Source organism: Eriocheir sinensis, chromosome 18 (genome assembly GCF_024679095.1).
Source record: "Eriocheir sinensis breed Jianghai 21 chromosome 18, ASM2467909v1, whole genome shotgun sequence".
NCBI classification, from domain to species: domain Eukaryota; kingdom Metazoa; phylum Arthropoda; class Malacostraca; order Decapoda; family Varunidae; genus Eriocheir; species Eriocheir sinensis.
The window spans coordinates 7,377,822-7,389,334 of NC_066526.1; the positions used below are offsets into that span (position 1 = coordinate 7,377,822).

An 11,513-nucleotide genomic window follows, 5' to 3' on the forward strand; every position below is an offset into this window, starting at 1 on the left:
TTCTAATCCACGCTTAAATTTTGCTGCCCGATCCATCACTGGGTCCATCTCCATGGCCTGCTGACCTAACAATTCAGTGTGGTGAAAAAGTCGTAGACCTTTTAATGTCAAGGGCGTTGCTTTGCTCCTCCTCCTCATCGTCCTCGTCTGCGTCGTCACCTTGTGCACTGGGCTGCATCATGTCAACCAGGTCGAGGAGTTCTTCGTCGTTAGGCTCCTCGCTGTGTGAATCAAGGAGCTCGTGAACATCCTCCTCGGTCATGTCTGTGAAACCCTCGCCTCCGATCCTCTGGGCCAACGTCACGATAGCCCTCACCTCCTTCTCGATGCCGAACCCCCGGAAGTCATTCACTACATCCGGCCACAGCTGGTGCCAACAGGCGTTCATTGTCTGCGTGTCCACACAGTCCCAGGCTTCTTTGATAACCTCTAGCCCATCCCGGATGTTGTAGCTTTTCCAGAAGTCGAGCATAGTAACCGTTGTAGATGAGTCGATGGCTTTGATGGCGCGGTCATACACAATATGGGTGTAATGGGCTTTGAAAGCTCGAATGACTCCACGGTCCATTGGCTGTAATATTGATGTCGTGTTCGGTGGCAAAAACATCACTTTCACTGCCGGATGGTCAAAGGTTAGGTTACGGGCACTGTGTCCTGGAGCGTTGTCAAGCAGCAGGAGGGCTTTAAAGTGCAGGTTTTTCTTGGCAAGATACGTTTCCACCGCCCCAACAAAGCAGTTATTAAACCAGTCTTCAAAGATACTTGCAGTCATCCAAGACTTCTTATTAGACCGCCAGAATACAGGCAGATGTGCTTTATTCTTCCCTTTTAAAGCACGTGGATTCTGTGACCTATAGATTAGCAGCGGTTTGCACTTGAAATCACCGGCAGCATTACCGGAGAATAACAGGGTAACTCGGTCCTTTGCCAACTTGAACCCAGGAAGCTTCTTGATTTCTGTGCTGACATAAGTCTTTCTGCCAACCTTCTTGTAAAACAGGCCGGTTTCATCGGCGTTAAACACCTGCTCCAGCACGTACCCCTCCTCTGAGATGTATTTCAAGAAGTCTTCTTTAAATGTAGCTGCTCCCTCCGTGTCTGCTGACCCACTCTCACCATGACGAAATACGCCATGCAGACACTGCCGTTTCTTAAATCTCTCGAACCAACCTTTGCTGGCACTAAATGATGACTCAGTAGGTGGCGGGGTGGTACTGGTGCTAGGCTTGTGCTGCTCTTCCCGCTACAGCGTCGCGTACAGGCTAAGAGCCTTTGCTCTTACGGTTCCATACGACACATCTGAATGTTTTTGCAAAGCCTGAACCTCCATCCACTGTGCCAAGGCTGACTCCATCCTCTCTATCAAGGGATCTCGGCGACTCACACATGACACTTTGTTACTTACATCCGTAGCTGACCGAACACTACTCCTTATTTTGTCGGCAATGGCACGTATCCCACGAATAGTTGATTCATTACACTTGTGCCGACGACCGACTTCAGCAACTCCCAGGCCACTGTCTAGTTCATCCAGCACCTCAAGTTTCTCCATCAACGTCATTACATACCGTGCTTTCTTAAGGACACTTTCAGGTGTAGATGTAGTACAGGTAACTCTCGATTTACGCGAGTATTGCGTTCTTGGAGAGGTCGCGTAAATCAAAAACAATGTAAATCAAACAAGAGGTAGGTTTCTGTCGAAAAATAAAAACCGTATTTTTCAGCGTATAGCGCGCACCTTTTTCACATAAAAAATGCCTGAAAGTTTAGCCCTGCGCCTTGTACGCCGAATGTACAAATTTTTAATGATTTTTTTCTTCTTTGGGGTGTTTTTAAGGGTCTTTTTTGTCTTATCCAATAACGGCAAACTTTCCTTTATCACTGTATATAATCCTTCATAGTCCGTAGCTGTCTCATAATATGTTACCATAGAATACAGGGTGATCTAATAACTACTATACAAAATTGAAATCGGTGGAGGATTGCCCATGCCTTGTTGTTATCCCGTTTTTCCGTCGGGCGCCATTTGTATGATCTTGATCTTGATGTCACAGGTGGCTTGATTGTATGACTAAGGAGCAGTACAAGCTACATAAAAAATCATATTGGAAAAAAATATCCATGTGTTCATTATTAATTATTAATATTAGTGAGAATAATGGGGTAAATATGATATCAGAAACTGTACATCATGAGTCTTGTACGAGGAGATATTTCGCGCAATACCAGCCAGGCCGCCATTTGCATTGTTTACAAACCACACAACCACACCCATACAACAAACAGCTGCATGGCGCGTGTCACCAGAAACGTGTGAATTGTGTCTTGCCTAGTTCTCTGTCATAATCTACGAGTGATGGTGGGAATAATATGCTTATTTACTTCATTCAGTGGAGAGAGAGAATAGCCATATCACCGAGATATCCACTCAGGCACTCAGTCTCAGCCTCACTCGTGTGAGGAAGAAATGAGGGACACCATGAGTGGCTAGCTAGTATTGGTACCGGTACTGTACCATATAGCTAGTACCGTTAGTACCGGTACCTGCCCACCCCTATTGTTAAGTAGCGTGGCAGCGTGGGTACTGTATTGTTGTTAAGTGGCGGGCGGGAAGAACTGAGCTCTGCTGTGTGGCCGCGGCGCTATGTGAGTCCAGTTGCGTGAGACATCTGGTGGCCACTCCATAAAATATCGCGTATAAGTGGAAAAAACGTGTAAATAAATTTTTTGGGGGGATTTTGGACCCCGCGTTATTTAAAAAACGCGTAAACCAAACTCGCGTAAATCGAGAGTTACCTATACGAGGACGCTTAGGGCCCATGATACAGTCTTGAGAATGGCCTACACAATACGTAACTCAAGCACCAACAACAGTGCAACCACACCAGCCTCGGTAACGCGCCACACTAATCCAAAAATTCAAATGTTGCTATGAGAAAATCTCGACCAATAGCAGTCGTCCCTGAGTGAGCTGCTGGCCAATAGGAAAGCATGACGTCACAGTCTAACCGTGACGTCACTCAGGAGCAACCTAACGTCCATTGCCCCGCCTCCCTCCTCTCTCCCTTCCCTCCTCCTCTCTGCCTCCCTCCCTCCCTCCTCTCTGCCTTACTCCCTCCTCTCTCCCTTCCCCCCTCCTCTCTGCCTCCCTCCCTCCCTCCTCTCTGCCTTCCTCCCTCCTCTCTGCCTCCCTCCCTCCTCTCTGCCTTCCTATTTAGCGTCAATGCATCCGCGTATACGCGAAACTGGGGCCGCGTATAAGCGGGGGGGGGTCACAATTAGTTGACCGCGAATACGCGAAACCGCGATGGGTGAGACCGCGAACGGCGGGGGCTGACAATATATATATATATATATATATATATATATATATATATATATATATATATATATAAAACGAGCTTGTACAAAGTATTCTGAACTGCCACAGGGCTCCCCTGTGAGATTGTTTTTCTTTATTAGGTTACTTTATTCTAATTCATTGGAAATAAAATAGCGTCGCTTCTCGTGCTTAGCCTACGTAATTGATCCATATAAAAGAAAATGCCTCTCATGCTTAGCCTACGAAATTGATCCATATCAAAGGTAATTATTTCTTCTTTCTTGATTTGCCTACGTAATTGATCCATATAAGAACATATAAGAACGTAAGGAGTCTGCAGGAGACTGGTTTGCCTATACAAGGCAGCTTTTATTTCTTTCCTTTCCTTTCCTCTTTCATGCTTAGCCTACGACATTGATCTATATAAAAAAATATGCTTTCTTCTTTCATGCTTAGCCTATGTAATTAATCCATATCAAAGAAAATGCTTTCCTCTTTCATGCATAGCCTACGGAATCGGACCATATCAAAGAAAATGCTTTCCTCTTTCATGATTAGCCTATGACACTAATCCATATCAAAGAAATATACTTTCTTTTTTTTATGCTTAGCCTACGACATTTATCCATATCAAAGAAAATACTTTCCTTTTCCATGCTTAGCCTACGACATTTATCCATATCAAAGAAATATACTTTCTTCTTTCATGCTTAGCCTATGTAATTGATTCATATCAAAGAAAATGCTTTCTTCTTTCATGCTTAGTCTATGACATTAATCCATATAAAAGAAAATGCTTTCTTCTATCATGCTTAGTCTATGACATTAATCCATATAAAAGAAAATGCTTTCTTGATAAGCTAATATAATTTTCATCCATATGAAATAGATTAAGTGATAAAAAATAACTATAAAAAAGCTACTTTCTGGCAGGGAGGGGGGCCATTCATCATTCATGTCATTAGAAAGGGATGCAGTGCACTGTCTCCCATAACTGGCGGTGAGAGACTGCGGTTAGCTGGGTTGAGCGGCGCGTGTGACTCATTGTGTGTGAGAGGCAGTGTTACCAATGTACAAAACACCTTCCTTCTGAATTCCTAACAAATTGTTATTTTTCCTCATCTTCTGCTTCTTTTTATGAATGAACTTTGATGTCATTGTGTTTATAACTATATTTACAGTGTAACAGAGAAGAGACAGTGAGTAGAATCGTGAATTCAGTGACTCTATAGGCTTCCCATACAAATGTCTTTATCACTCTTGACAGACGACAAACTTATGACAAAATATGTATGACTAAGATGAAAACTGAAACATGGGACGCTATGGTAATTAGTAAAAAAGATTCAAGGGTGTACAAGGCTCAGCAGTTTTGTAGAAGCAATGTAAAAATTGCACTTCCAAGAGGTGTACAGCAAGAAGCTGCCTGAGAGGCGTACAGCAGTTTACGGGTTAAGGAGTGCGACTACGGGGGTCCTCCTGCGCATATGGTGTGGCCAATAGCTTTGAAATTTTAGTATGTTGTATGTAGGTGCAAAGGTATGATACTCTGAGAATTTCATTAAATTTAGGTGAAGTTTAGGAGAGACTCAAACAAAGTGTTTTTTTTTTTTTTTTTTCACACTTTATTTTTCAGTTAATCGCTTCAAGAAAACTACCATAGAAACTTTGTTTATCTATCTACATTTTGCATTGACAAAATTTTGTAATTTTTGTTTTGTCTTGGAAAAAAAAAATATCAATTTTTTGTCACTTATAATTTTTTTCCACTCACATTTTCTTTTGACATTTTTTGAAATTTTATCAATAGCAAAAATTGTCCTGTAGTTTTAATACTTAACAAAAGTCGGTCAGACTTTTTACTGATTTTGTGAAATTTTTTGAAGTGTAAAAAACTACTCGAGATTTTGGCTCGTAAAGATTTTTTTCCATTTCATTCATGTCTTGCCAATTGTATTTATTTGATTGGCATGAATTTTCACTATGACTGTGTATACCTTGTTGACTTACTGGAGAATGATAAGGCATCTGGTCCCCCTATATAAAGTGTTAATTAATCAAAGGTGAGGGTGTCAGAAGGTCAAGGTGTTCCTGCATGACCGTACTGGGCAATTCTGTCTCTCGAACAGTGTTTCTGTGAATAATCTGTTGTCAGAGCTGCAGTGATGTTTCATGAGGCAATGTAGCTGATTCTGCAGTTGGTGGTGATGTAAGTGGTGACGAAGCAGGTGGTGGTGGATAAAGGTGTGATGAAGTACAAGGTTTATGTAGGGAGTTGTGAAACAGATGTGGTGATGGGTGGCCCTTGTGTGGCCCGGCGCGAGCTGGGTGCGTAGCGTGAATGCTAGCATACCCAGCACCCCGCTCGCTTCTACCTCTAAATACCTCGCTTCTACGTTACTCTCTTGCTTGTTTTCTGAGTCTTGGCCACTCCATAAGCCCTCTTGATGTTGATGACTCTCTGGTTGCCTTGTGCTTGTACATCATTCGTAAGGATGTTTTTTGGCTGGAGTGGAGAGAAAAATACGACGCACTCTCCCCTTCTATGTCTCACTTGCTACTGGCATCTCTCCTCTTGGTCTCGGAGCTCCCTTGCCTCACCGCACGGAGAGGATGACAGATGACATGACAAAATTTACGGAGAAAAAAAATTCTAATGCAAATTTTACATATATACAAGCATTGAATGATACGGCATATGTTGACGCATATGTCCGGCTATGACGCAACAGTGCGGGACATTTAAAAATGGCCTCTAGGGAGGAGGGGTTTTAATTTTATGAAAATAAACCACACCACCTGGCAATTTAGGCTTTCCCAGGTATGATGAGCGAAAAACATGTACAGTACTCATCCGATTTTAAATATATTCGTCGAAAAATACCCCATAGGCGCCCACCTTAATATGGCACCTAACTCCTGGCATGATAAATTGTGCATTAAAATTGAGACTTTTTTTCAACCAAAAGGTTGGTATCATCAGCAAACAGAACAGTTTTTATTTTATTTTTCTATTGAAGAATCCAACAAATCCAACCCCACTCTCCTTCCCATCTACTGACCTTTGTAGCATAAGATATGTCAGTCAGGGGATACTGTGAATCCCTCACCTGTTCTTAGTTTTAGCCTCAGAGAGATATATGACAGCCCACTTGATACCTTTCAGTTCTATCAGTACAGCCAAGCTGCTTACATTTGCCAAAGTCCTAATTGTACATTGCCAGGATCAGATACCAAAGGCAGAGTAATTGTCACCAGAAATTCTAACTACCCCTGCTCTGGAGCAGGTCAGGCCGCTGCCTTGTCTGGTTGCTCCACCGTCGCTGGGGACTGGAGGCCATTCAGGCACTTATCTTTGTTGGGAAGGGTTGGCTTTAAAATAGCAGGAAAGCCATGTCTTATTCATTAATTCTTTCCTATCCATTCACAGGATCATGCTGAGGAAATGCTGGTGCTGAAATTCAGTCCTTCAAGTTTACAAAGGTATTAAGACTAGAGATATCATAAACCAAACTCAGGAAAAGATGGAATTGTGAATTATATCTTGTCCAGTGGAGTTCTCTACCACTTATATTTTGAAGTCTTCAATATTCATGTAATGAATACTCATCAGGGGCTTGTATTTCTGTCAGTGCAGTTTTATCAATACCATGTGCATCAAAAAGTACTATAATTTACCTTGTGGTTATTTGCAAACAGATCATCAATTTAGTCATACCATACTCAGCACTTGGACTTGCTACACTCTCACCACTTTTGTGCTTGGGAATTATTAATTTATTAATTTTTATGGTCATCAGCTTTCCCACTATTTTGCCAGCTCATGGCTGAAGAGAAGCAGAAAGTGCTGGGAAAGGCCTTTGTCCTGCAGTGGAATAATAATGACCAGTAGCAATGATTATAATTATTCAAATGTTACCTTTTCCTTTCCAGACTGACCATTGAGGCCATCTGTAAGATTGGTGAGAAGCTGAGGCCCCAATGGAAGGTCCTGCCACACACTCTGCAGCACATCCTGGCTGTGCGCCTCTCACCAGACAACTTCAGTTAGCACACGCTGGTGCAGGACGACCACGCTGCTAACACCACTCATATCACTCTGCAGATTGGCTCAAAATCATTGGAAGCACAGAAGTATCTATTGCCACCTCTTTCAGTTAATTTTCCAGATGTGTATTACTGTATTCCTGTGTTAATAATCATGATAATTACTTTAAATTTAATGATAGTAATCCTCTCTCAGCTGGGTTGCCTTTAAATTTTGGGGATTGTTTTGGTTGAAGTTTTCTATTTGTTTTTTTACTGACATTAACATTGAGCTTTGAGTGCCTTCAGATTTTCCAACTCCTAGATAAATAATGTAGCATCACAATCTTTGCACATTTTGTCTGCTTTTGGTTTATCTTCAAGGTTCCACAAGCCACAGCCTCGACACATTACCTACTGTGTTCCTGTGTGAAACTTAGTCATGTAAAAATTGATCCTCCAAGGCTATGATGGGCTCATTTAAGGAAAATTTTTTACACCCTTGAAAAGTAGCATATGTACGAAAGTCAACCCCCAAAACATGTGCTTAACCCTAGATTACCAGCGATGTCTGGAATTCCGGACAAACTTTGCAGGCTTGAAAACACATATAAGAATGGTACAAAGTTTAATTACAAAATTTTTACTTAAACTAGAATACATTCTTAATTCTTTGACCTATAAACTTAACATATTACCCAAAAATAACATTAGGAAAAAAAAAAAAAATGTGTGAAACTTTAAAAAATCGCTACTTTTCACTATTTACTTAATGAAGGTACCACTGCCAGGCAGTGGTGGCTGATTGTGTTGAATGTGCCACACGTGGAGTTCACACATCCCCCGAAATGTTCCGGCCTCGGAAGCCCTTATGCCTGCATTATACTTGACATGTCATAATTACTATCGTTGTCCGGAATTCCGGACAATTGGAAATAGTTCAGGAATTAAGCACGGGAAAAACACAAACTTACCTCATACACCAAGGGCAGAATGCTAACTGAGATGTCATGGCTGCAGAGCACCGTAGGTCTAACAGATTTCCTTCCGTGATGCTAATTAACATGCCGGGATTCCGGACAACGCTGGTAATCTAGTGTTCAATTTTTCTATGTAACAAAATTTAACTTTTGTCTTGTCCTTGCCCACAAACCATAATTTTCCAGTTATTTCCATCTAAACAAAATAGAAAAAAAGTTATTTTGATGCTAAAACTTTGCTTTTGTGGTTAGAACAATGAATTTACATTTTTGCCTTATTTCATTATAGTGATGTGCTTAAAGCTTCCTCCGGAGTCTTCCAGAGGCCCATAGACCCCGGGGGAAGCTTCCAGGCCAACAATAGTATGGGTTACTATTGGTTTTCATGTCAGGTAAAGACCTTTGCAAAATCTCAATTGCTTATCTAATTGCTTTTGAAATGTTGCAAATAAGTTAAAACAATGAAAGAAAGAATATAAAGTGTTCTAAAGATTTTTAATTTTAATAAGATCATTCTTGAACTGACCAGATCTAGCAAGAAATTTCTCATATTTAGAAGAATTTGCTTACATTTCAGAAATCTCAAATCTTCCAGAATGTTCTACCAGACACTTTTAGAAGTTTCTAGAACATTTTAGAACATTCTATTCACTGTAAACACAGTGCTGATCTTCCTGTACCAGCTCCTCCAGAAAGAAGTCAACTATCAGAAGAAAGCAGCAAGTCAGAAGATGAGCTAAACAGAGAGGAAGACTGTGACATCACAGATACAGTTGTAGTTGGGAGGAATCCTTACTACCCAAACCAAAGAGACCTCAATGACCTCATCAGAGATCTTGGTTTGACAAAGTCAAATGGTGAGCTTTTCATTTCAAGGCTGAAGGAATGGGATTTACTTGATGACAGTGTGCAAGGGACCAGCCAAAGAAAATGTCACAAACATTTCTCCAGCTTCTTTGCAAAGGAGGACAGGCTATTCTACTGCAATGATATATCAGGCTTGTTTGATGCTATTGGAATTGCTTGCAATACAGATGAATGGAGACTTCATTGACAGCTCCTCCAGAAGCCTGAAAGCTGTACTTCTGCACAATGGAAACAAGTATCCATCTCTGCCTCTTGCTCATTCTGTGCATCTTAAGGAGGACTACAGCAGTGTAAAGCTTCTACTGGAAACTTTCAACTACAACAAGTAGTTATTGGAGAGTTCAAGATGGTGGTTTTCTTGATGGGACTGCATGGAGGTTTTACCAAGAATCCCTGTTTTCTTTGCCTTTGGGACAGTAGAAACAGAGCAGCACATTACCAGAGAAAGCACTGGCCTCCAAGGACTGACACTGCAGTGGGAGCACACAATGTCAAACATGAGCCATTGGTGAATCCTCAAAAGATTTTGTTTCCTCCACTATACATCAAACTGGGTCTCATGAAACAGTTTGTTACAGCTCTTGACAAGGAGTCTGCTGCCTTCAAATATCTTCAAGATTTCTTTCCTAAGCTTTCAGAGGCAAAGGTGAAAGCTGGTATCTTCAATGGACCACTAGTAAGGAAAATTATGGAGTACTCAGAATTTCTACAGAAGCTCACAGAAAAGGAGAAAAAAGCTTGGGAGTGTGTCATTGCTGTAGTACAGGGCTTTCTTGGCAACAACAAGGCTGATAACTATATGGAACTGGTTGAAGCTTTAGTGAAAAACTATGGTGAGATGGGCTGTAGAATGTCCTTGAAGGTCCATATCCTAGATGCTCACCTCGACAACAAGGAGAATATGGGAGCATATTCAGAGGAACAAGGGGAGCGCTTTCACCAAGATATAATGAACTTTGAACAGAGATATCAGGGATCTCTCAATGAAAACATGATGGGAGACTACATTTGGGGGCTCATATGTGAAAGTGATTTTTTGTATTCACGCAAATCAAGAAAAACTGTTCATTTTTAATCCTAGAAATTAGTTTCAGAAGTTTTAAAATAAATTTTTCTCATTCGATTTATTTATTTATTTATTTATTTTTTGTCCAAAAATGGTGAAAATGGTGTTTTTTGGGGGCAAAAAAATCATTCTAAAAGCCACAAAAGCAAAGTTTGACAAGAATAATGGACATTTTCTATTGTTTTACAATGAAAAAAGTTGGAAAATAACACTTGCTTGTCAAAAACAAAAATTGTGTTACATAGTGAATTATTAGTTCAGATAATAAGGCTTGTGCATGAGTATATACGCTACTTTTTGTTCTGTGGATTCCATCATGATTGTTGTTTGTCATCATTATGTCAAAAAAACTGTTTGCCATGCTATGATCTTCCCACTAAGTTTTGAGGTTTTCCATTTGGCAGCACTTCGGGATATTTCATTTTGTGACTGCAGTTTTTTTCTGATGGTTTTTCATAGTGTATGTAAATCATCATTATTAGGATTCACTCTAATCAACCACTGCTTCTTAAATGCAATAAATTACTCCATCAATGAATCATTTTTTTATTTTTTTATTTTGGTATTTTCCTCTTTTTAGTGTAATGAGAGCAGTGTATTGTGGGCATTTTTTTTTTGCCATAAATAATAATAAATACACACACTAAATGGGTACTTTGATTTAGACAGCATTTTTTTACCATAAATAGTATATATACACAAAAAAGGTTCAGTAATTTGGATAACTTGTGTGAAAAACTTGAAGATTGATGTGTGACATGTCAGGGTTAGCTTCAGTCTCACCTTGAATCATGTGTCATATGCAGAGACTCATGAATCCTTCCCTCCCTGTGAATCAGTAATACTTACCTCCACTCTAAAGGCCTGTACATAGTATCAGGCAATGCCTGCTGAGCATATTTCTCTCACTTCTCAAGCATTGTTACAAGATGGTGCAGTTACTTGAAGGCTCCACACCATCTAGTAGTTCCCATATGTTGTACACTTGGATACCAGACTCTCCAGCCCACCTTAGTTAATAAACAAATATGTGTTATTTACACAGGTGAAATATGATTACATAGCATAATACAGTAAGACAGTTATACACGACAGAGAGAGGGCAAGCCTGTACTGGTTCAAAAACCGTGTGTTCATACGTGTGTGGCCTCGTAAAACTTTGGGCCGTATTACAAGTCAAACCCGAGAAGTTTTGGGTCCCTACAAAAGTTGGTTTAGGGGCCATACTACAAATCCAATCTGAGAAGTTTCG

General features: G+C 40.6%; 1 protein-coding gene across 4 annotated transcripts in view; it reads left to right on the forward strand.

Annotated features, from left to right (window-relative positions):
• The window catches only part of LOC127000268 (kelch domain-containing protein 2-like), a 57,134-nt gene extending 46,225 nt beyond the window's left edge, over positions 1 to 10,909 (forward strand). The window contains exons 9-11 of one of the 4 annotated variants that reach the window (XR_007753853.1): positions 6,753 to 6,805; positions 7,256 to 7,456; positions 8,906 to 10,909. Coding sequence is in view for 2 of the 4 variants with exons in the window: in XM_050863722.1 (XP_050719679.1) it covers positions 6,753 to 6,805; positions 7,256 to 7,373 (171 nt within the window). In the remaining 2 variants the exon portion in view is untranslated. Of the gene's footprint in view, positions 1 to 6,752; positions 6,806 to 7,255 lie in introns of all 4 variants that reach the window. The other 3 variants (XR_007753854.1, XM_050863722.1, XM_050863724.1) reach the window with 3 other exon arrangements.
• The last annotated feature ends 604 nt before the right edge of the window (positions 10,910 to 11,513 follow it).